General features: G+C 44.8%; 3 protein-coding genes and 1 long non-coding RNA gene across 7 annotated transcripts in view; 2 read left to right on the top strand and 2 right to left on the bottom strand.

The window, feature by feature from the left end:
• Nucleotides 1-4,968, top strand: part of LOC122864007 (serine/threonine-protein phosphatase 6 regulatory ankyrin repeat subunit A) — a 17,903-nt gene extending 12,935 nt beyond the window's left edge. For both annotated transcript variants that reach the window (XM_044170994.1, XM_044170992.1), the window contains exons 15-29: nucleotides 93-233; nucleotides 355-466; nucleotides 653-679; nucleotides 1,088-1,162; nucleotides 1,293-1,494; nucleotides 1,577-1,664; nucleotides 1,813-1,930; nucleotides 2,040-2,259; nucleotides 2,366-2,453; nucleotides 2,544-2,627; nucleotides 2,719-2,867; nucleotides 2,947-3,029; nucleotides 3,303-3,385; nucleotides 3,500-3,591; nucleotides 3,710-4,968. In XM_044170994.1, coding sequence (XP_044026929.1) covers nucleotides 93-233; nucleotides 355-466; nucleotides 653-679; nucleotides 1,088-1,162; nucleotides 1,293-1,494; nucleotides 1,577-1,664; nucleotides 1,813-1,930; nucleotides 2,040-2,259; nucleotides 2,366-2,453; nucleotides 2,544-2,627; nucleotides 2,719-2,867; nucleotides 2,947-3,029; nucleotides 3,303-3,385; nucleotides 3,500-3,591; nucleotides 3,710-4,008 — 1,861 coding nt within the window. In that variant the 3' untranslated portion in view covers nucleotides 4,009-4,968. The remainder of the gene's footprint in view (nucleotides 1-92; nucleotides 234-354; nucleotides 467-652; nucleotides 680-1,087; nucleotides 1,163-1,292; nucleotides 1,495-1,576; nucleotides 1,665-1,812; nucleotides 1,931-2,039; nucleotides 2,260-2,365; nucleotides 2,454-2,543; nucleotides 2,628-2,718; nucleotides 2,868-2,946; nucleotides 3,030-3,302; nucleotides 3,386-3,499; nucleotides 3,592-3,709) is intronic.
• LOC122864010 (biotinidase-like) lies at nucleotides 4,951-14,957 on the bottom strand. 2 transcript variants are annotated; one of them, XM_044171002.1, is made up of 7 exons: nucleotides 14,899-14,957; nucleotides 9,844-10,113; nucleotides 7,482-7,631; nucleotides 6,448-6,596; nucleotides 6,161-6,338; nucleotides 5,467-6,063; nucleotides 4,951-5,389 (listed from the first exon to the last, which is right to left on the bottom strand). In XM_044171002.1, the coding sequence occupies exons 2-7, from the start codon at nucleotides 10,072-10,074 to the stop codon at nucleotides 5,117-5,119; spliced, it is 1,578 nt and encodes a 525-aa protein (XP_044026937.1). In that variant the 5' UTR covers nucleotides 10,075-10,113; nucleotides 14,899-14,957; the 3' UTR covers nucleotides 4,951-5,116. The 2 variants fall into 2 exon arrangements, with proteins under 2 accessions (XP_044026937.1, XP_044026936.1); XM_044171001.1 differs by lacking the exon at nucleotides 14,899-14,957 and having other exon boundaries at nucleotides 9,844-10,227.
• On the top strand, nucleotides 10,407-20,651 carry LOC122864014. Of its 2 annotated transcripts, XR_006375130.1 has the most exons (3): nucleotides 10,407-10,804; nucleotides 10,893-11,022; nucleotides 19,991-20,651. It is a non-coding gene; the product is annotated as an uncharacterized LOC122864014 (long non-coding RNA). The 2 variants fall into 2 exon arrangements; XR_006375129.1 differs by lacking the exon at nucleotides 19,991-20,651 and having other exon boundaries at nucleotides 10,409-10,804; nucleotides 10,893-11,340.
• LOC122864009 (biotinidase-like) lies at nucleotides 11,319-14,942 on the bottom strand. Its single transcript, XM_044171000.1, has 6 exons — nucleotides 14,629-14,942; nucleotides 13,140-13,289; nucleotides 12,820-12,968; nucleotides 12,533-12,710; nucleotides 11,836-12,435; nucleotides 11,319-11,758 (listed from the first exon to the last, which is right to left on the bottom strand). The coding sequence occupies exons 1-6, from the start codon at nucleotides 14,857-14,859 to the stop codon at nucleotides 11,486-11,488; spliced, it is 1,581 nt and encodes a 526-aa protein (XP_044026935.1). The 5' UTR covers nucleotides 14,860-14,942; the 3' UTR covers nucleotides 11,319-11,485.

Here is a 20,651-nt window from a genome sequence, read left to right as displayed (position 1 = left end):
AGGTTTTTGACCACATTTTGGGTAGTAGAGGGAGACTATGAAGTCCTCGCTGCGATGAGTAATAGCTGATGATGACTCTCTGGCCATCCCAGGACTCCACTACACTATGCATCAGCCAACTGTAACTACCAGTGTGTGTTTGCCTTGGTGGGCTCCGGGGCAAGCATCAATGAGCTGGACCAGAGAGGCTGCAGCCCCCTGCACTATGCTGCTGCAGCTGACACTGATGGAAAGTAAGTTCTACTCTGTGTTTAATTGATACAGTTTATAGTTAAGTATGAAAGTCAAATAATCCTCAGTGTCAGATGAAGGCTATTATTTTTATTTAAGTGTTGTTTGTTTGTCTTTTGTCAGGTGTATGGAGTACCTGTTGAGGAATGATGCTGATCCAGGAGTGAAAGACAAACAGGGTTACAGTGCAGTACACTATGCCTCAGCCTACGGACGCACGCTCTGCCTGGAACTGGTGCGTACAGCTACCACACTGAGTGAAAATACGTAGTGTATCCTATAGGGGGTCAGAAAATCTGAAAAATCATGCAAATTAAATCTGATCTCTTCCGTGTGCTAAAAGGTCTTTGAACAGTAGAGAAAACTACAGTACACAAGTACACTTGTCATGGTATCATAAACAGCCTTTGTCTTCTTTCAGATGGCAAGTGAGACACCTCTTGATGTGGTAAGAAAGAAATTTTAAATCATGCACGTGAGCCCTTACAATGATTCTTTGTACGTAGCTCCCTCTGTTGGGCAGATGGGGAATATGGTGGTTAGATCATCTATTGAGCAGATGAAGCTACTGTGAAACCTCTTCTGTCTTGTTATTGGTTTGATAACAATTGGCAGGTCAAAGCTGTATGCATTTCTCAAAAAAAAACTTTTTTAACCTAAAACGCCTCATGGCACACACCTTTTCTAAAGCAAATCTCTTGTGCAGCTGCTTCTTATTGTCTTTTAATACATTTGGAGCACATGGAGCAGTGTGACCATGACTTAATGTCTGTGAAACTTTAATGAGGCAGTGACTTGCCATGTGCGCAAACCTGGATCTGAAATGAGAAATATGTAAACCATCTCTATATTTCAGTTAATGGAGACATCAGGAAAAGACATGGTGAGTGACTCAGAGAGCCAGGCCCCCGTCAGTCCACTCCACCTGGCGGTGAGTTCAAGGATTTGTCAGTGTGTCTGTATTTGGCTGTTTGTCTCACTCACACACAGTCTCTGCCATGTCTATTACCATTAGACATAAAAGAAGTGTGTCTGTTGGTGTGTGTCCTCCATTGATTTAGGCTTACCATGGACACTGTGGAGCTTTAGAGGTCCTCTTGTCGTCCCTGCTGGAAGTGGACGTTTGCAGCCCAGAGGGCCGGACCCCCCTGAGCCTGGCCTGTTCCAGGGGTCATCAGGAGTGTGTCTCCCTGCTGCTGCACCATGGCTCCTCACCCATGACCCGTGACTACACACACAAAAAGACAGCCATACATGCTGCAGGTATACACACAGGCAGTGTTGTCTTTTAAAATGGAAAACATGTGAAATAAGTCATGCCCTAGCATGTGTCTGTCTGCCGTAGCTATGAATGGCCACCCAGAGTGCCTGCGCCTGCTCATAAGCAACAACGACCAACACATTAATGTGGACGCACAAGACACCAACGGACAGTGAGTGTGTGTGTGCATAGACAAAATGGCTTAGGCTGGAGGCTTTCACTGAGATTATTATGCTACTCTTTTGTTTGAGGATATTACTTTAACTAGTTTCACCAGAAAAATAAATAACTGTTATGTCATATTTCCACACTGTTTACAGGACTCCGCTGATGTTGGCAGTGCTGAATGGACACACAGAGTGTGTATTTTCTTTACTCAGTCAAGGAGCCAGTGTAGAGAATCAGGACCGCTGGGGTAGGACAGCACTACACCGAGGGGTGAGACATTCTCACGCACCTACACAGACTAACCTAATATATTATATTTTATTAAAATATATTTATTTATCATTTTTTTATGTTTTCCACTTTGTAATTTTTCACACAGGCGGTGACAGGCCAGGAGGAGTGTGTGGAGGCCCTCCTCCAGCGTGGGGCCAGTGTGTGTGTCAGAGACATCCGGGGCCGCTCCCCTCTTCACTTGGCATCCGCTTGCGGCCGTGTGGGTGTCTTGGGTGCCCTGCTGCAGGCCACCACCACCTCACACACTGACACACACCTCACTGACAACCAGGGCTACACACCACTGCACTGGGCCTGCTACAACGGTACAGGGACACAGCATGACACACTTGAGAAACATGTTTGTTCTGTATTCTAAAGTAGTATTTACATCTGTTCCTCCCTTTTTACGTCTGTCCTCTCCCTGTCTAGGATATGATGCTTGTGTGGAGGTGTTGTTAGACCAGGAGGTGTTCAAGAAGGTTAAGGGCAACTCTTTCAGTCCACTGCACTGTGCTGTGTAAGACAATGTGTTTGTTTGTACCAATGAATGTTTTATGTAGATAGACACTGGGTCTGAGGGTATGTGACAGTGTGTGTTGTGTTTCAGTATGAACGATAACGAGGGAGTGGCTGAGATGTTAATTGACTCCCTGGGCACAGCTATAGTCAACACCACTGACTCCAAGGGCAGGTGAGAGATGCAAACAGACTTGTATGGGGTGAACACAACAACTTGAGCACACGCTCTGCTGGTATATTGTTAACTGTTTGTGTCAACGCAGGACCCCCCTTCATGCTGCAGCTTTTTCCGACCATGTGGAGTGTGTTTCCCTTCTACTGAGCCACGGAGCTCAGGTAAACGTAGTTGACACACACGTGCGCAGGACACCGCTGATGATGGCAGCTCTCAATGGACAGACCAATACCGTGGGTCAGTGACACATAGATACACTATTGGCCTTCGACTTCTAAACCTGTGACGAGTAACCGTCTCCATTCATGTGTTGCAGAGGTGTTGGTGAGCAGTGCTAAAGCAGACTTGACACAACAGGATACAAACAGGAACACAGCATTACATCTGGCTTGCAGCAAGGTAACCACTGTTCACAAGAGATAGGAAATGCTTTTTTCCTCGCTGGCCATGGTGAATTATGAATGTTAAAATGTCACCAGGCACATATAAGGATGTCTGATTAAAGAGAAGAAAAGTAGTTACAGATTCAGTATTAAACATTTGTTGGCTGGTGGAAAGGTTAATTACACATCCAAATAATAGTTTATAATTGTCTTTTTTTTTTTTTTTACTGTAAGTTAAGAGACAACTGTTGCGCAAGACTATATCACTTTGTTGCTCTGTTCCTCTCAGGGTAATGAGACGAGTGCCTTGTTGATTCTGGAGAAGATCAGCGACAGGAACCTCATCAACTGCACCAATGCTGCTCTCCAGACGTACGTAGTATTCCCAGGGTGCACGCAGACACTCTGCACACACTGCAGCGGGGTAATCTACTAAGTTCTGACTGGACTTATTTTAACAGTGCATCTCCCTCCACCTTCCTGCAGGCCCCTGCACGTAGCAGCCAGGAGGGGATTGACGGTGGTGGTCCAGGAGCTGCTGGGGAAAGGAGCCAGTGTGTTAGCAGTGGATGAGAACGGTTAGCTTTCATCTTACTGCTGAAGCACACACCTCACTATTCACATGTACTTCTAGAGTGAAATGTGAACTTTTTTTAATTTATTTTTTTAATTATCTCGCACCTCTCTTAACCCTAGGTTACACTCCAGCTCTGGCCTGCGCTCCCAGCCGTGATGTGGCCGACTGCCTGGCGCTCATCCTCAACTCCATGATGCCCACCTCCCCTATGGTCACCATAGCAGCTTTGCCTGCGCTTTCTCTCACTCAGACAGTCATCAACCACCACCCCACCTCCAACCACATTTCCAAAGGCGTGGCCTTTGACACCCCACCCCCTCTGAGGCCTGACCATGCCTCCTACTGCAGACCAGAGTGCCCGCTGTCCTCTGTCACTGCGGACGATGAACTGAATGACTCAGATTCAGAGACGTACTAAGGACATACCTGCTATTGGACAGAGCCCCACAATATTGGCAGGTTAGCCAGCCACTCAGGAGCCTTAAAAGATCACTGACAAGGGACAAAAAGAGGGAGAAAATAGAGCCAGTGTTCAGGTTATTTTTAGGTAAGCCTCTTCAAAAGTGACCCTTGTTGGAAACCAGATGTTTGTTTCCCTAAGGAGTATACCCATAAAGTGGAAAATAATGTACTAAAATATAGAATAAAGTGAATACACACTAAATTTCTTTCAGACAGTATCACTGTATGGTCAGTAACATGGCCAGTGTTTTTTTAAAATTTAAAGCAATGTTGTTTTTCTTTTTAAATTAAGCTCCTACTCTTTGCGGATACTTTCTGGAGTGGTTTTAAGCCTTTTCACAGTTTTTCCTTCAACTATCACTAGAAGAGCATCTACTGGAGAAAAGCTCAGAGGACTTTAATTGCACGATTGTCTAAAGAAAAAACAGAGGGGCAATCTTATGGGACCAGGAGATTGATTACTGTTTTTCCCCTCACTCACGCACATTGGTAATGCGTCATTGTTTTTGAACCACTTTTCAATTCGTGACTTGGAGAGGAAGTCATTATTGAATCCTATGAATTTATTCCAAGTGGACACTGAATCTTTTGGAGCTGATTGTGGCAGCAGGTTGATGTGAGACCCATTTACTGTATGATTGGTCCAGGAGTCAGTTGATTGATGACCCGAATGAGCAGCCCAAGGAACTTTTAACTTGCAATGCTGTAACTACTCAATGTCTGTGTACTGTACTGGAGACAGGGGAAAGTGGCTGACACTGTGTATATGTGTGTGAGCGCGATAGTGTGTGTGTGTGTGTGAGAGAAATTAATAAGTATTGCCTTTTTGAGAACAAGTTACTTTCAGGCAGATTATGAATGCTACTTGGTGCAATGTTTGTAAAGATTAATGAATGAATAAAGATATTTGTTTTGATTTATTGCAGTGTGTGTATATGACAGAAGACACATGCAACTGCTGAATTGTCATTGTCAGTCTTGGTCAGAACATTAACATTTATACATCAGTTTTTTAAATGTACTTGATGTTTTTCTCCTGACACATACATCTATTCCAAAGCAGTTCATTCACTGTCCAGGTGATACATTCGTCCGTACAGACAGGCAGTGACCAGCCCACCAGTCATGTTTGAGTGTTTCATGGTCACTCTGCCATCTGCAGCTTTTTCCAGATGCTCGGGCTGCTCCAGGACCATCTTGCTAGCCAAAACTGATGGGTACACATATCTGGTCCCAAACTTCCCTTCCAACAGGAAGTCCATTTTAGACTCAGCCTCTTCCACTTCCTGTCCACAGGAACTGACGTCCAACCCTGCACAGCGGACTATTGCGCACACCTGCAACAGAAATATGATAAATGTGACAACAGTCTCATTAAGCAGTTTTAAATATCCAAATTTCTTCTCATTCACACCTGCAGGGCGTAGCGTCCATTGACAGTGTGTGTTCCAGCAAACGCTCCCAATGCGTAGAGCTCTTTACTGCTTCCTTGAGGTAGCTGCCGGTACTGCAGGTGACAGCAAAAGGTGCCATTACACACGTTCACTTCACCCACTGTCTCGTTTAAGAGGACAAAGGTAAATGGGTCGTACATCATGGATGAGATGAAGGTGGAGGAGAGAGGGACTGAAGAAGCGGTTTCAGGACGAGGAGAAACAAAACAGCTCTCCTGGTGACAGACTCCAGAGTCTGTAGCTGTAGATGATGTGGACTCAGCCATAACTACACCCTCCTCCGTGGCCACGCTCTGCCCCGCCCACAGTGGGTCTAAGACTGGCACCCTGGCCACCAACAGCCTGCCCTCCTCTGGGTCTCCTCTCTGGGCGTGGTGGTAGGTGGCAGAAAAAGGGGTGTAGATACCACTTCCTGTCATGATCAGTCGGTCGTTACGAATGTTGGCCGCTAGCAGGGTGACATTGGCACCCAAGCTGAACGCCCGCTGGAACTGGATCGTGTCCAGTAGGGGGAGCTGGTTCATCCAGGCTGTGGGAAAGATGAGCTGTCGCACTCCCTAAAAGGGGTCCAAAGAGAGGTGCATGTTAGGAAAAGAGAAGACCAAACAGGAATGCAGAGTTAGGTACAGAATTTCAGTGTGGCAGTTTTTCTACCCTCTCCACCAGGGCAACTGTGGGATCGTGGAACAGGATGTCAAAGCAGATCATGAGGCCAAACCTCCCAGCAAAAGGCGTCTCAAACGTTATGATCTCAGCTTTCGGCGGGGTGTCAAAGGACTCCTCAAAGTAGAGGTTTTGTTTATGGTAGCGCGCCACCAGCAGGCCATCTGAACTGTATGAAAGAAGATACTGTGAACAGTTCACATAGACTAGGGAATTATGTATTGGTGCACTTGCTGGACTTCAGCTAAACTACTTCTATTTTAAGGTCTACACTGCACCTGAAAACCACATTGGTGTTGAACTGCCAGCGTCCATCAGGGGGACAGGAGGAGGGGTCGGTCTTCAGGGGGCAGGGCTGCAGGTCAGCCATGTTGGCCACCAGGTAGAGGTTGTAACGACGGGCCATACAGCTCAACCGCTGGAGAACCTGTGAAACACAACCACACTCAAATGTGATTTATATTCTAAGACTGGTGTTGACTGGTGTCCTAGAGTCTCCAAAAGTAGACTGGGAGCCAGAGCCTTCAGTTATCAAGCTCCTCTCCTGTGGAATCAGGTCCCAATTTGGGTTCAGGAGGCAGACATCGTCTCACATTTAAGAGTAGGCTTAAGACTTTCGTCTTTGATAAAGCTTATAGTTAGGGCTGGCTCAGGTGAGTCCTGAACCATCCCTTAGTTATGCTGCTATAGGCCTAGACTGCCAGGAGACTTCCCATGATGCACATCTTTCCTCTCCATCTGTATGCATTTTACTAATGCATGTTACTAACTCGACATCTTCTTTCTCCTGTAGTTTTGTGCTTTCTCGTTTCTCTCCTCTCTCCTTCGGTCGCTTTCCGCAGTTATTTCTACCTCTGGAGCTGCAGAGTCTGGATCTGTGGTTGTGGGCCACCTGCTGCCCCCATGTTCCTGCTCGACAACTGCTACTATAGTTGTTGTTATTGGCTCTGCTATTAATACTGACATTATTTTTCCTATCGCTGCCATTCCTATTATTACTAATTTATTAACATTAACACTACAGTTACTTTTCTACTATTTAAAAATTCTACGTGGTCTTTGCATTGCCCCCCCCTCAAAACCTAACACGGCAGTTGCAGATGGCTGCCCACCATTGAGTCTGGTTCTGTCCAAGGTTTCTGCCTCTTAAAGGAAGTTTTTCCTTGCCACTGTCGCCAAGTGCTTGCTCATGGTGGGATTTGTTGGGTCTCTGTAATTAATATTATAAAGAGTACGGTCTAGACCTGCTCTATAGGAAAAGTCAGAATTCCTGTTCAATAGCAACATCAAATCTAAAAGTGTGATTGTGCACCTCAGTGTTGTTGTATTTGTCTGGCTCTGTGCAGGGGTTCCAGCTCTCCTGCTGGGGGTCAGGAATGGTTTCTAGGTAGCCAGAGATGGACGAACGGCTGAAGTTGAAACCCTGAAGGCCATCTTCTGGAAAAACCAGGATCTGGGCACCCTGAGCAAGGGAAGGTGGGGGCAGAGTATAGAGATGAGACAGGAGACAAACTTCATTACTGTAGTCATGGACTTTGTGACATTAAATGTACTTCTTTATGTAAGCATACAGAGAAATACAACGACTCCTCATAACCGCGTTTACTTGGGGACACTGACTGGTTTGCAGAAATATCTGCCCGCCTTCATAACTACCCTGCTATCACAAGTGTATGGAATGTCCTTTTTATTTAATATCACCCTTGCAGCAAAGGACCAAGCTTACACCTGAACACATGCTTACACCTGAACACATATGTAAACTATTAGACATCTGTCTCAACACAACCTACTTCCAATTCCGGGGACACTTCTACAGACAGATTCACGGCTGTGCTATGGGCTCTCCGGTCTCTCCCATTGTGGCCAACCTGTACATGGAACAGTTTGAGAAGAAGGCTTTATCCTTGTTTCCGGGCACACCACCAAGTCATTGGTACCGTTACGTGGATGACACCTTTGTGAAAATTAAGAAACAAGACTTGGAAGCGTTCTCAGAGCATATTAATACGGTGGACCCCAACATCAAGTTCACGCGTGAGGATGCAAAAGAGAACCGCTTGGCCTTTCTTGATTGTTCTACTCTCAGAGGAGAGGACGGAAAGCTCCAGATAGAAGTGTACAGGAAACCAACACATACGGATCAATACCTGCTCTTTGACTCACATCATCCACTACAGCACAAGCTGGGTGTAATCCGGACATTACAACACAGAGCCCAAGAAGTGCCCACAGGCTCAGAGGGTAAGAAGAAAGAGGAAAGGCATGTCCAGAATGCACTCTCAGCCTGTGGTTATCCTACTTGGGCTATCAACAAAGTTAAAAGAGCCAAAAAACAGGACAAAAGTGTAACTGACCCGAGAAGGAACGGTGTCTCCATTCCTTATGTATCTGGACTGTCTGAAAAACTACAAAGGATCTTTAGACAGCACGATGTTCCTGTCTTCTTTAAACCAGGCAACACTTTAAGACAGAAACTCGTTCACCCTAAGGACAAGTTACCCACACAAAAACAGAGCAATGTTGTCTACTCCATTCAGTGCAGTGAGGAAAACTGCAAAGAACGGTACATAGGCGAAACCAAACAGCCACTTCACAAAAGACTTTATCAGCACAGACGACATGCTAACTCAGGATTACAGAGCGCCGTGCACTTGCATTTAAAAGCTACAAACCACACATTTGAAGACAGCGAGGTGAAGATTCTTAGTAGAGAGAAGAGTTGGTTTGAACGGGGCGTCAAGGAAGCCATTTTTGTGAAGAAAGAGAACCCCTCTTTGAACAGAAATGGTGGTCTGAGATTTAATCTGCCCAAAGTCTATCAGAGTGTATTATCACATTGGTCACGCCTATCACATGCTAATCAGGCACTTAACAGTGATGAAGTAGATGCAGCCAGAGAACAATAGGCCTGATTACTGACCACTGGGCCATCTTGAAACTATTAGGTCAGTTTCAGGTGAAACTAGCTATTAACAGATACTCAGGCAGATCCCCTCCTGAGGGCAGGGTTTATGTAACTCAGATTAGCTTAAATTTCCAGTTCCCGTCCAATTTTTTCACAATTGAGAATGACTTCCGGATGGGAGCCGAAACGTCTTGATTCAGAAAACAGTGTCCAGATGACTACGACTGAAACCTTTTCTACGACACCCTGACTATGCTTTTTAGTTAAGCCACTGATCAAACAGAAACTGATTCTTAAATTTTGTGTTTTCCATTTATGATCCAAGTTCAGGTAACTGTTAAATATTCTGCAAGTTACAGCAAGTGACAATGGCAGTGACCTCCGAGACTATACTTAAGGGGTCCGAGGACCAATAGGCTACAGTGAAAAGTTTGAGTTAAAAATGTACAATGATGTAACATTGTTTGACTGTTTCAGCAAAACATATGGTCAAGAAAAGTTGTGACATGCAAGACAAACTATCTAATACTGTAAGGAGTTTGACCATGAGTTACCTTTATTATATAGTTACTCTCCTTTGAAGCCAATTTAATCCGTTTTGCAAGCTTTCACTGCTCCTGACGGAATGAGCTATCTTATTTTCAAGTATATAATTTTGATGGATATTGGATAAACAGAACTGTTATTTATGAAGTGAGAAATAAGCAACATTGTTTCTTTGACTAAAAACCCAAACATTTCTAACTCTCTCCTGTTCTGACCATACCTGCTGAGCGGCCCGGGCAGCCTGCTCCTCGTAGATATCCAGGTTTTTCTGCATGTGTTGTAGGGCAGCGGGCCTGGACAGGGGGACACGAGGCTCCGGGTTCAGGATTAAGTTGTGCTCGTACACAGCAGCAACATACGAAGAGTCCACAACGGGCCCTGTTTGAACAATGGCCAACGTTAAATAAAAACTGACAATGAACAAAAACATTGTTTCCTCGCTGAGAGACATGAATGGTGTAACCCAGATGGACTAGTTACACCATAACACCTGAGAGGTCAGAAGTCCTGCAGAGATAAGAAGCTCCCCTTGCGAAATAGTGTTGTGTTTACTGTGTAGATCTGGATCAACATGGTAGTCGTTTGTGCAGCTCCCTGTTTTACATTAGCAAATATTTATCTATCGGACTGCCCTGGACGGATCACAGAAAACAGCTTTTTTGACAGCACTAGCACTTGCAACCTGACAAGACATAAACAGAACTCGTATTTTGAAAATACAAAACAGGAAACATTAGACACATAACCCGGAACCACTTTACAAATTTAACATTTTCCATGCCGGCTGAAGAAGTGTCATGAGCAGGACCTGAGATAAACTTGGTGTAACTTTGTACTTCATGAGGAGGAATTGTTTAAACATATGGGGGCGATCTCTAAAAACGGACACTTAATTTTTCACATTTGTCTGACGTCTCCATACGTTTTTAACCAGGAAGTGTACTAGCATTAGCACACACCCTGTAGTACAATGTCAACAGCACCAGAAGCACCAACGGGAGGAGTAGATGCCCCCGTGTCGAAACCCAGGCAGAGTTTTAAGAACTGCTGGAGCTGTCGGCTCATCTCCGGCGGGGGTTTGATCCTGTCTGGAGCCTATGTGTTCAGTGCAGCCCGGAAAGTGATGCGACAAGGTGGACCTACCTCTATGGGGACAGTTGCACAGATTACATTTGCTGCTAGTACGTTATGCAATACTCTGACTTTTTAGGTGTAACATCATTTGTTGTCTTTTGAAATAATAAATGCACACCTGTGTTTATCTTTTAGGTTTGGCTGCATGGGGAATTGTTGTCATCGCTGACCCGGTAGGAAAAGCGCAGAGGAAGACGTGAAGGCTGTTAAGAAACTCATGACAGCATGAATAGACGTTTAAAATGGCTCAAACATGGACTGCAAGGTGCTGTGAAGATATCCTTGCAGCAAAATGACACGAAGCACTGCGTTCAAGTGAGCCGTTGTTTGCGAAACTGTTAACTTGCAATGCTGTAACTACTCAATGTCTGTGTACTGTACCGGAGAGCGGGAAAAGTGGCTGACACTGTGTTTGTGTCTGTCTGTGTGTGTGTGTGTGTGTGTGTGTGTGAGACCGAGAGAGAAGAAAATCTAATTATTGCCTTTTAGGAAGAAGCTACTTTCAGGCAGATGATGAATGCTACTTGGTACAATGTTTGTAAATATGAAGTAATGAATGAATAAAGATATTTGTTTTGATTTATTGCAGTGTGTGTATATGACAGAAGACACATGCAACTGCTGAATTGTCATTGTCAGTCTTGGTCAGAACATTAACATTTTTTACATCAGTTTTTTAAATGTACTTGATGTTTTTCTCCTGACACATACATCTATTCCAAAGCAGTTCATTCACTGTCCAGGTGATACATTCGTCCGTACAGACAGGCAGTGACCAGCCCACCAGTCATGTTTGAGTGTTTCATGGTCACTCTGCCATCTGCAGCTTTTTCCAGATGCTCGGGCTGCTCCAGGACCATCTTGCTAGCCAAAACTGATGGGTACACATATCTGGTCCCAAACTTCCCTTCCAACAGGAAGTCCATTTTAGACTCAGCCTCTTCCACTTCCTGTCCACAGGAACTGACGTCCAACCCTGCACAGCGGACTATTGCGCACACCTGCAACAGAAATATGACAAATGTGACAACAGTCTCATTAAGCAGTTTTAAATATCCAAATTTCTTCTCATTCACACCTGCAGGGCGTAGCGTCCATTGACAGTGTGTGTTCCAGCAAACGCTCCCAATGCGTAGAGCTCTTTACTGCTTCCTTGAGGTAGCTGCCGGTACTGCAGGTGACAGCAAAAGGTGCCATTACACACGTTCACTTCACCCACTGTCTCGTTTAAGAGGACAAATGTAAATGGGTCGCACATCATGGATGAGATGAAGGTGGAGGAGGAGAGAGGGACTGAAGAAGCGGTTTCAGGACGAGGAGAAACAAAACAGCTCTCCTGGTGACAGACTCCAGAGTCTGTAGCTGTAGATGATGTGGACTCAGCCATAACTACACCCTCCTCCGTGGCCACGCTCTGCCCCGCCCACAGTGGGTCTAAGACTGGCACCCTGGCCACCAACAGCCTGCCCTCCTCTGGGTCTCCTCTCTGGGCGTGGTGGTAGGTGGCAGAAAAAGGGGTGTAGATACCACTTCCTGTCATGTTCATTCTGTCGTTACGAAGGTTGGCCGCTAGCAGGGTGACATTGGCACCCAAGCTGAACGCCCGCTGGAACTGGACCGAGTCCAGTAGGGGGAGCGCATTCATCCAGGCTGTGGGAAAGATGAGCTGTCGCACTCCCTAAAAGGGGTCCAAAGAGAGGTGCATGTTAGGAAAAGAGAAGACCAAACAGGAATGCAGAGTTGGGTACAGAATTTCAGTGTGGCAGTTTTTCTACCCTCTCCACCAGGGCAACTGTGGGATCGTGGAACAGGATGTCAAAGCAGATCATGAGGCCAAACCTCCCAGCAAAAGGCGTCTCAAACGTTATGATCTCAGCTTTCGGCGGGGTGTCAAAGGACTCCTCAAAGTAGAGGTTTTGTTTATGGTAGCGCGCCACCAGCAGGCCATCTGAACTGTATGAAAGAAGATACTGTGAACAGTTCACATAGACTAGGGAATTATGTATTGGTGCACTTGCTGGACTTCAGCTAAACTACTTCTATTTTAAGGTCTACACTGCACCTGAAAACCACATTGGTGTTGAACTGCCAGCGTCCATCAGGGGGACAGGAGGAGGGGTCGGTCTTCAGGGGGCAGGGCTGCAGGTCAGCCATGTTGGCCACCAGGTAGAGGTTGTAACGACGTGCCATACAGCTCAACCGCTGGAGAACCTGTGAAACACAACCACACTCAAATGTGATTTATATTCTAAGACTGGTGTTGCATGAGTGAAGGCTCTGGGCTGCCTAATGGTGTCTCCATGGCAATCCTTACCACAACACTGTATCATGTCAGAATGCCTGTTCAATAGCAACATCAAATCTAAAAGTGTGATTGTGCACCTCAGTGTTGTTGTATTTGTCTGGCTCTGTGCAGGGGTTCCAGCTCTCCTGCTGGGGGTCAGGAATGGTTTCTAGGTAGCCAGAGATGGACGAACGGCTGAAGTTGAAACCCTGAAGGCCATCTTCTGGAAAAACCAGGATCTGGGCACCCTGAGCAAGGGAAGGTGGGGGCAGAGTATAGAGATGAGACAGGAGACAAACTTCATTACTGTAGTCATGGACTTTGTGACATTAAATATACTTCTTTATGTAAGCATACAGAGAAATACAACGACTCCTCATAATCGCGTTTACTTGGGGACACTGACTGGTTTGCAGAAATATCTGCCCGCCTTCATAACTACCCTGCCATTATTAACTCAACAAACTGATATGTAAGGCCAGTGACATTGTGGGGGTGGAGCTGGACTCTCTGTCGGGGGTGTCAGAGAGGAGGATGCTGGCCAAACTACATGCCATCTTGGACAGTGTCTCCCACCCACTCCATGATGTGCTGGTCAAACAAAGGAGCACCTTCAGCCTAAGTCACTAAACAGGACATTGATCATTAATATCACTGCAATACTTGAAATAATTGTGCAATATTCTGTGTTAATACTGCTGTGCAATATACTCTTTTCAGTTTTAAATTCCTTATTTATTGATATTTATTCATACTTCTATTACTGCTGTGCAATATCCACCGTCTCATAATCATCTTAATAAGCTACACTTGACAGTTCATGCACTATTACTTACTACTTGTATTATTACATTGTATTATTATAACGTATATACTTATCATCAACCGGTAAATCCACTTTGTACTTTACACTTATTTTAATTTTACACTTATATCCACTTTGTACTTAATTTATCTTACCTGTATTATAGTGTATTATATTCTGATTTGCTGTTCCTGTGTGCATTGACGTGATAGTGAGCAGCTGTAACAAGAGTTTCTGATTCTGATTACAAGTGTACGGAATGTCCTTTTTATTTATTATCACCCTGACTATGCTTTTTAGTTTAGATTCTTAAATGTAGTGTTCTCCATTTATGATCCAAGTTCAGGTAACTGTTAAATATTCTGCAAGTTACAGCAAGTGACAATGGCAGTGACCTCCGAGACTATACTTAAGGGGTCCGAGGACCAATAGGCTACAGTGAAAAGTTTGAGTTAAAAATGTACAATGATGTAACATTGTTTGACTGTTTCAGCAAAACATATGGTCAAGAAAAGTTGTGACATGCAAGACAAACTATCTAATACTGTAAGGAGTTTGACCATGAGTTACCTTTATTATATAGTTACTCTCCTTTGAAGCCAATTTAGTCCGTTTTGCAAGCTTTCACTGCTCCTGACGGAATGAGCTATCTTATTAGTAAGTATATAATTTTGATGGATATTGGATAAACAGCACTGTTATTTACGAAGTGAGCAATAAGCAACATTGTTTCTTTGACTAAAAACCCAAACATTTCTAACTCTCTCCTGTTCTGACCATACCTGCTGAGCGGCCCGGGCAGCCTGCTCCTCGTAGATATCCAGGTTTTTCTGCATGTGTTGCAGGGCAGCGGGCCTGGACAGGGGGACACGAGGCTCCGGGTTCAGGATTAAGTTGTGCTCGTACACAGCAGCAACATACGAAGAGTCCACAACGGGCCCTGTTTGAACAATGGCCAACGTTAAATAAAAACTGACAATGAACAAAAACATTGTTTCCTCGCTGAGAGACATGAATGGTGTAACCCAGATGGACTAGTTACACCATAACACCTGGGAGGTTGGAAGTCCTGCTTGCGGCAGAGGTAAACAGAGCTGATGTTTTCTGGTTTGTTTAGAGGTGATAAGAAGCTCTCCTTGCGAAATAGTGTTGTTTTTACTGCATAAATGGTGATCAACATGGTCATAGTGCAGCAGCTCCATGTCTTTGTCTTTTTCAAATACTTCTACTGGACTGCCCTGGACAGATCACAGAAAACGTCTGGTTACATTGAAACCTTGGTTCTCTGAGTGAAGAGACCATCTCTCCACCACATGACATATTTCTTATGTATGGGGAATGATCTCCCTGCTTGTTAGCATATGTGGATACTCTTTAAGACACAGCAGCTTGCTCGGCCACACCCTACAGTTATAAAGCACCTGTGCTGGCATGGAATCATTGTAGTGATGGGCAAAGCAGTTATTTTCATTGTATTAAAATCATTCATTAAAAAGATTAGTTAAACGAATTATTCAGTGCTTGACCGAAGCTCCAAATAGTCCCACTCACTGAACTGAGAATGGTCGTTTGAGAAGGTTAAGCCAGTGAGCTGAGAATTTACGGTTTGCAAACTATTATGTACAGAACGTATATTTTCGCGACATCTAGTTATTAAATAAAATATTTTGTCCTACTTCCAGACTTCAAGACATGAGAGGGAGGGTGGGAGAGAGCTGTGGGCTTGAGCGACTCAGCAACTGTCTTTCACTCAGGGCTCACATTTACTGTGTAGTATGTTCAGTGAACATGCACCGTTCCCTCGCAGTGAAAGGATTTAAGACAGAACAAACGAACGCGTGTCCGAATGGCCTGAGAGCTAGAGTGTATCTTCACTCAGAGAACCAAGGTTATAATGTAACCAGACGTTCAGCCCACAAGCCCAGTTCACAAAACAACAAGTAAACTATTTACAAATGTACACTATTTACTTACCAACCAGACTTTTATACATTTTTATATATTTTGCTAATGTTGCTCATTATTGTTTTATTTTATGTACAGCCCTTTGAGACAAACTTTGTGATACTAGGCTATAGTAAACTTTGACTTTGAGGGAGGGACTGGCAGCATCGGCGCCAGACAATTCTCAGCAAGGGGGCACAGGGTTTTCATGGGTGGGCGATCCTTACATGGTCTGTTTTGACCAAGAGGTGGCCCTTTACTGAGAAAAAACACCCACCCTTGCACCAATCAGAATTAAGTATTGTATCACATAACCAATAAACAAAATGATGCATACTGATCACAATCAAGTCAATCTCTACCTGCACTGCACATTGGGTCTAAAGCAGTATGAAGAGTGAGCTGTTCTGGCAAGATCCCACAGAAAAGGCTTTTTGGGGAGGAAGTTAAACAGCAAGAACAAATACGGAATCACAAATATTTTTCATTAGTGTATAATCACCTGAAAACAAGAATTGTTGTGTTTTCATTGCCTTAGAATGAGCCCTTTATTTATCCTTTATACATCCATGGGAGCGGGTCCTCTTCCAGCGCCATGTTTCTACAGTAGCCCATAACAGACAAACCAAACACTGGTTCTAGATAGGGCCCTTAGCGGGTTTGCGACCACCATAGGTTCTCTTACACGCTTAGAAGGGGTGGGTGAAGCGATGGGTATTCAATTGGTTGCAATCTGCAACTTTACTGCTAGATGCCAATCCTATACACTGGACCAGTCAGGCAGCACCGTCAAATTTGATTTTGCAAAGGCAGCCATTGGGGGTAAGTTAAGGTGCCGACTGGCTGCTAAATTCAATGGTAGAACCTTGAAAATGTGGATTGAGATGATCATGTGGCTGCTGCACAAATGGTAGCAAGAGAGGCTCCCTACCACAAGGCCCATGAGGTAGCCAGCCACACCACGAGTCAAGTGTGCGCAGACACACCCAAAAACACATACGCCCGCTGAATTGTGTCCACAACCCAGTGGGACAGCCTAGACTTCAGCAAGGGTCTGCCCAAATGACTGGATTTGAAACAGATGATGGCATGACAGCATAGATTGGAGCTACTTGACCTCCTCTAGCTGGGTAGAGGTGCAACATGGTCCTCTGAAGCAGGAGCTCCCATGGAGTTCCATCAAAGAGAGGTAGAGTCACTGAAAACCATGGCATGTGGGGCCAAAGATGAGCCACCAAAAATCAGCTTCCCCCTTCCACCTGAACCTTTGCCGACTCTCTGGAAGCAAACACGTCGACTTCCGCCCTGTGGAAGTCACACCAGATGTTCTCGACCACCTGAGAATGGAGTCTCCACTCTCTTGGGTTTGGATCCCCTCTTGACAGGATATCCGCTGCCGTGTTCAACAGCCCCAGCACATGCACAGCTCTGAGTGAGCAGAAGAGGGGGTGAGCCCACTGCCACAGTTTGGTTGCCAGCTTGGATAGGATGGGGGAGCCTAGGCCCCCCTGCCTGCTGATGTAGGCTGCTGTCACTGTGCTGTCAGGTCTTACAATGACACGGTGAGCTCTCAATCTTGGCTGAAACTGTCGGAGTTTGAGGTGAACAGCTCTCAGCTCCAGGACGTTTATGCTGAGTCACCCAATGGTCGCTCCAGTGTCCGCTGACCCTGCAGCCTTCATGGAAAGCGCCCCAGCCTACTGGGGATGCATCTGTGAAGACCAGTAGGCGATAAACCACTTGTCCTAGAGCAATGCCCTTTGCTATATTGGCTGAATTCCTCCACTAGCGTAGGGCTCTCTGAAGCCTCCACGAAACCACTATCTTAGTCTGGTAGAACTGTGGACAAAGGCCCAAGCTCAGCAGGCACCTTTGGACAGGTCGCATGTACAGGAGGGCGAGGGGCACTACTTGTACCAAGGCTGCCATTAAGCTCATGAGACGAAGGCGGAGCCCCCAATTGACTGAAGAATGCAACTGGAAATGGCAGACGCAGGTTTTGAAGGCCTGCTGCCTCTTCGGAGTCAGTACAATGGTCGCCATCCTGGGGTCCAGAACCATGCCCAGTAATGTTGTCACCTGGGAAGACTGGAGCTTGCTCTTTTTGTTGTTCAGGCGCAGGCCCAGGTTTTGTGGGCTCCATGAGCAGAGCCACATGATGGCAGCACTGGTCTTTTTGAGACTGCACATCATCCAATCATCGAGGTGATTGAGAATCATGAGTCCTTGCCGCCTCAGGGGTGCAAGGACTGCATCTATGCAACGGCTGAAGGTCCAGGGAGCCAGTGATATACCAATAGGTAGAGTATTTTGCCCTTGTAGCCACAACTCAGGAAACACCAGTCCCCCTGCCAGATGGGTATCGGAAAGTTCCTTGAGATTGATGGTGACGAACCAGTCACCTGCCTCACACTGGGAATCAGCAACATTCTGCATCTCAGTGGCGAAGGTTCTTGCTGCACCCCCTGAGGACCAGGATGGGGCAAAGTTCCTCGTCCCACTTGGGGACCAAGCAAAAGCGGGTGAAAAATCCAGCCTGCCAATTCCCAGACTCCACCTACCTTATGGCTGCTTTCTCCAAAGAGTAGACAGTTCTGCCTGCAAAACCTCTGCATGTTGAGGGTTGTTCACAGAGGTGAAAGTGGCTGACTTGTTACCAGTAGCCATGAGTCATGGTGAACACAACCCACTGGTCCGCCCCTAAAGCCAACCACACTGCTTTGTAATTGGCTAACAGAGGGCGCTGGATGGCCGGATTCCGGGAATTGTCAGGAGGAAGGGGGGTTCGCTTTGAGAACTCCTTTGTAGCTGCCGTCAGAGGCAACACTCATATATTGTAGTTCATAATATGCACTTTATAGTTAAAAGGTCAATAAATAGTTAAAATCTTCAAAATAATAATTAGAATAAGTAAGTAATATATTTTTTGTTAATACATGTCAATTCATTTCATATTATTCAGCTAAAACTATAGAAAAAGGGGGAACCTATTTCCTTTTGTTCCGCTAGGGAATTATTTAATTGCTCCCGGGTTGAGGTGCCTGACCCTGAAGACTGGATAAATAACTGATGCTCTTTTTTCCTCTGTACTCATTCAGAGCAGATTATACTGATATATGTTTTTGCTGCTGTGAGTCCGTCTGAGTCCGAAGAAATTGCCACTACAAGCTTTTAATTGAATTTTTACGGTAAGTGGATTCAACACTATAACTCGCACACACATACACACTTTCTCTTACCTTTCAAAATCCCAACTGGGACTGTCACACACTGCACCCTGACTCAGGTGGAGATTAAACAATCAGTGCTTCCATGCCAGCACAGGTGCTTTATAGGTAGCTAAACCACCAGGCAATGCAGTGTCTCTTAAAGAGGTGTTCACGTACCCTGAAAGCAGGGGGATAATTCCCGTACTGAATAGTTTCAATACCATAAAGAACAGGTTTTTTTCCCAGCACTAGCAGCAACCTGATAACTAGTGCAATGAGATAACTTCTGTTATGAATGTCGCTTTATAAACAAATTGAATAGCTATAAACAGAACCTTTATTTTGAAAATATATTACAGGAACTATCAGGCACATAACCTGGAACCACTTTAAATCTGACCTTTCGCATGAGCAGGACCTGAGATAAGCTTTAGAGAATTGTAGGAACATATAAGGACAATCTCTAAAAACGGAGTCTTGTTTATTTTTTAAATTCTGTCTGACGTCTCCATACGTTTTTAACCAGGAAGTGTACTAGCATTAGCACACACCCTGTAGTACAATGTCAACAGCACCAGAAGCACCAACGGGAGGAGTAGATGCCCCCGTGTCGAAACCCAGGCAGAGTTTTAAGAACTGCTGGAGCTGTCGGCTCATCTCCGGCGGGGGTTTGATCCTGTCTGGAGCCTATGTGTTCAGTGCAGCCCGGAAAGTGATGCGACAAGGTGGACCTACCTCTATGGGGACAGTTGCACAGATTACATTTGCTGCTAGTACGTTATGCAATACTCTGACTTTTTAGGTGTAACATCATTTGTTGTCTTTTGAAATAATAAATGCACACCTGTGTTTATCTTTTAGGTTTGGCTGCATGGGGAATTGTTGTCATCGCTGACCCGGTAGGAAAAGCGCAGAGGAAGACGTGAAGGCTGTTAAGAAACTCATGACAGCATGAATAGACGTTTAAAATGGCTCAAACATGGACTGCAAGGTGCTGTGAAGATATTCATGGACACGAAGCCAAATAAGCTGCTCTTGAGTCTGTAGAAAAGTTATGTTGTTTTTACACTATATTTGGATTAACACAGGCATCAGATCAGATTTTTGTTGGCATTGTTTGGATGGACCAAGCATCCTACAATATTGGAAGCTATTGATTGGTTGAATCTTAAATGAAAGAGATCATATGTCATTAAAAAGGTAATTTAATATATGTCAGCCTTGAAAGGTTATGCATAAAAACACCTCACATTTCTCAATGTCCTACATTTGAATGCAGAAACCATTTCATTCATACCTATAAGCAAAAACGTGCTAAAGGTATCATTATCTGAGTGAGTATTTGACAATAGTAAAATTATTTAAAAAAACTCTTTGAGTCATTTAGTTGAGTTAATTTTGAGCTTTCAAAATAAAGCTATTTAAAAAATAACTACAACATTAAATAAAAGGGGACTGTTGTGTAAGTTAAGACATTTGCCCCCCAAAGCTGTCCTGACTTATCAGAGAATGAAGCAGCTGTGTAGTGCCTCATAACCTCCACATAAGCTTTAAAAATATAAAGATTTTATTGTTTTTTCATCTCAGTGTGGTGTTAAATAAACAGCATGGTATGAGCCCCTGACCTATTAAAATATTTAACTCATTTCTCA

This window comes from Siniperca chuatsi, linkage group LG17 (genome assembly GCF_020085105.1).
Source record: "Siniperca chuatsi isolate FFG_IHB_CAS linkage group LG17, ASM2008510v1, whole genome shotgun sequence".
NCBI classification, from domain to species: domain Eukaryota; kingdom Metazoa; phylum Chordata; class Actinopteri; order Centrarchiformes; family Sinipercidae; genus Siniperca; species Siniperca chuatsi.
Note: the sequence above shows the minus strand (reverse complement) of the source record. Positions and strands in the feature narration are given on the sequence as shown.

What these genes read in the sequence shown, in the direction of transcription:
- LOC122864010 (XM_044171002.1), bottom strand. Translation starts at nt 10,074, where the DNA reads ATGTCTCTCAGCGAGGAAACAATGTTTTTGTTCATTGTCAGTTTTTAT. An exon ending in ACAAATACAACAACACTGAG is followed by an intron (nt 6,597 to 7,481) that starts GTGCACAATCAC and finishes TGTGTTTCACAG; the next exon opens with GTTCTCCAGCGGTTGAGCTG. An exon ending in CAGTTGCCCTGGTGGAGAGG is followed by an intron (nt 6,064 to 6,160) that starts GTAGAAAAACTG and finishes GACCCCTTTTAG; the next exon opens with GGAGTGCGACAGCTCATCTT.
- LOC122864009 (XM_044171000.1), bottom strand. Translation starts at nt 14,859, where the DNA reads ATGTCTCTCAGCGAGGAAACAATGTTTTTGTTCATTGTCAGTTTTTAT. An exon ending in AACACCAATGTGGTTTTCAG is followed by an intron (nt 12,711 to 12,819) that starts GTGCAGTGTAGA and finishes TCTTTCATACAG; the next exon opens with TTCAGATGGCCTGCTGGTGG. An exon ending in ATGGACGCTACGCCCTGCAG is followed by an intron (nt 11,759 to 11,835) that starts GTGTGAATGAGA and finishes TTTCTGTTGCAG; the next exon opens with GTGTGCGCAATAGTCCGCTG.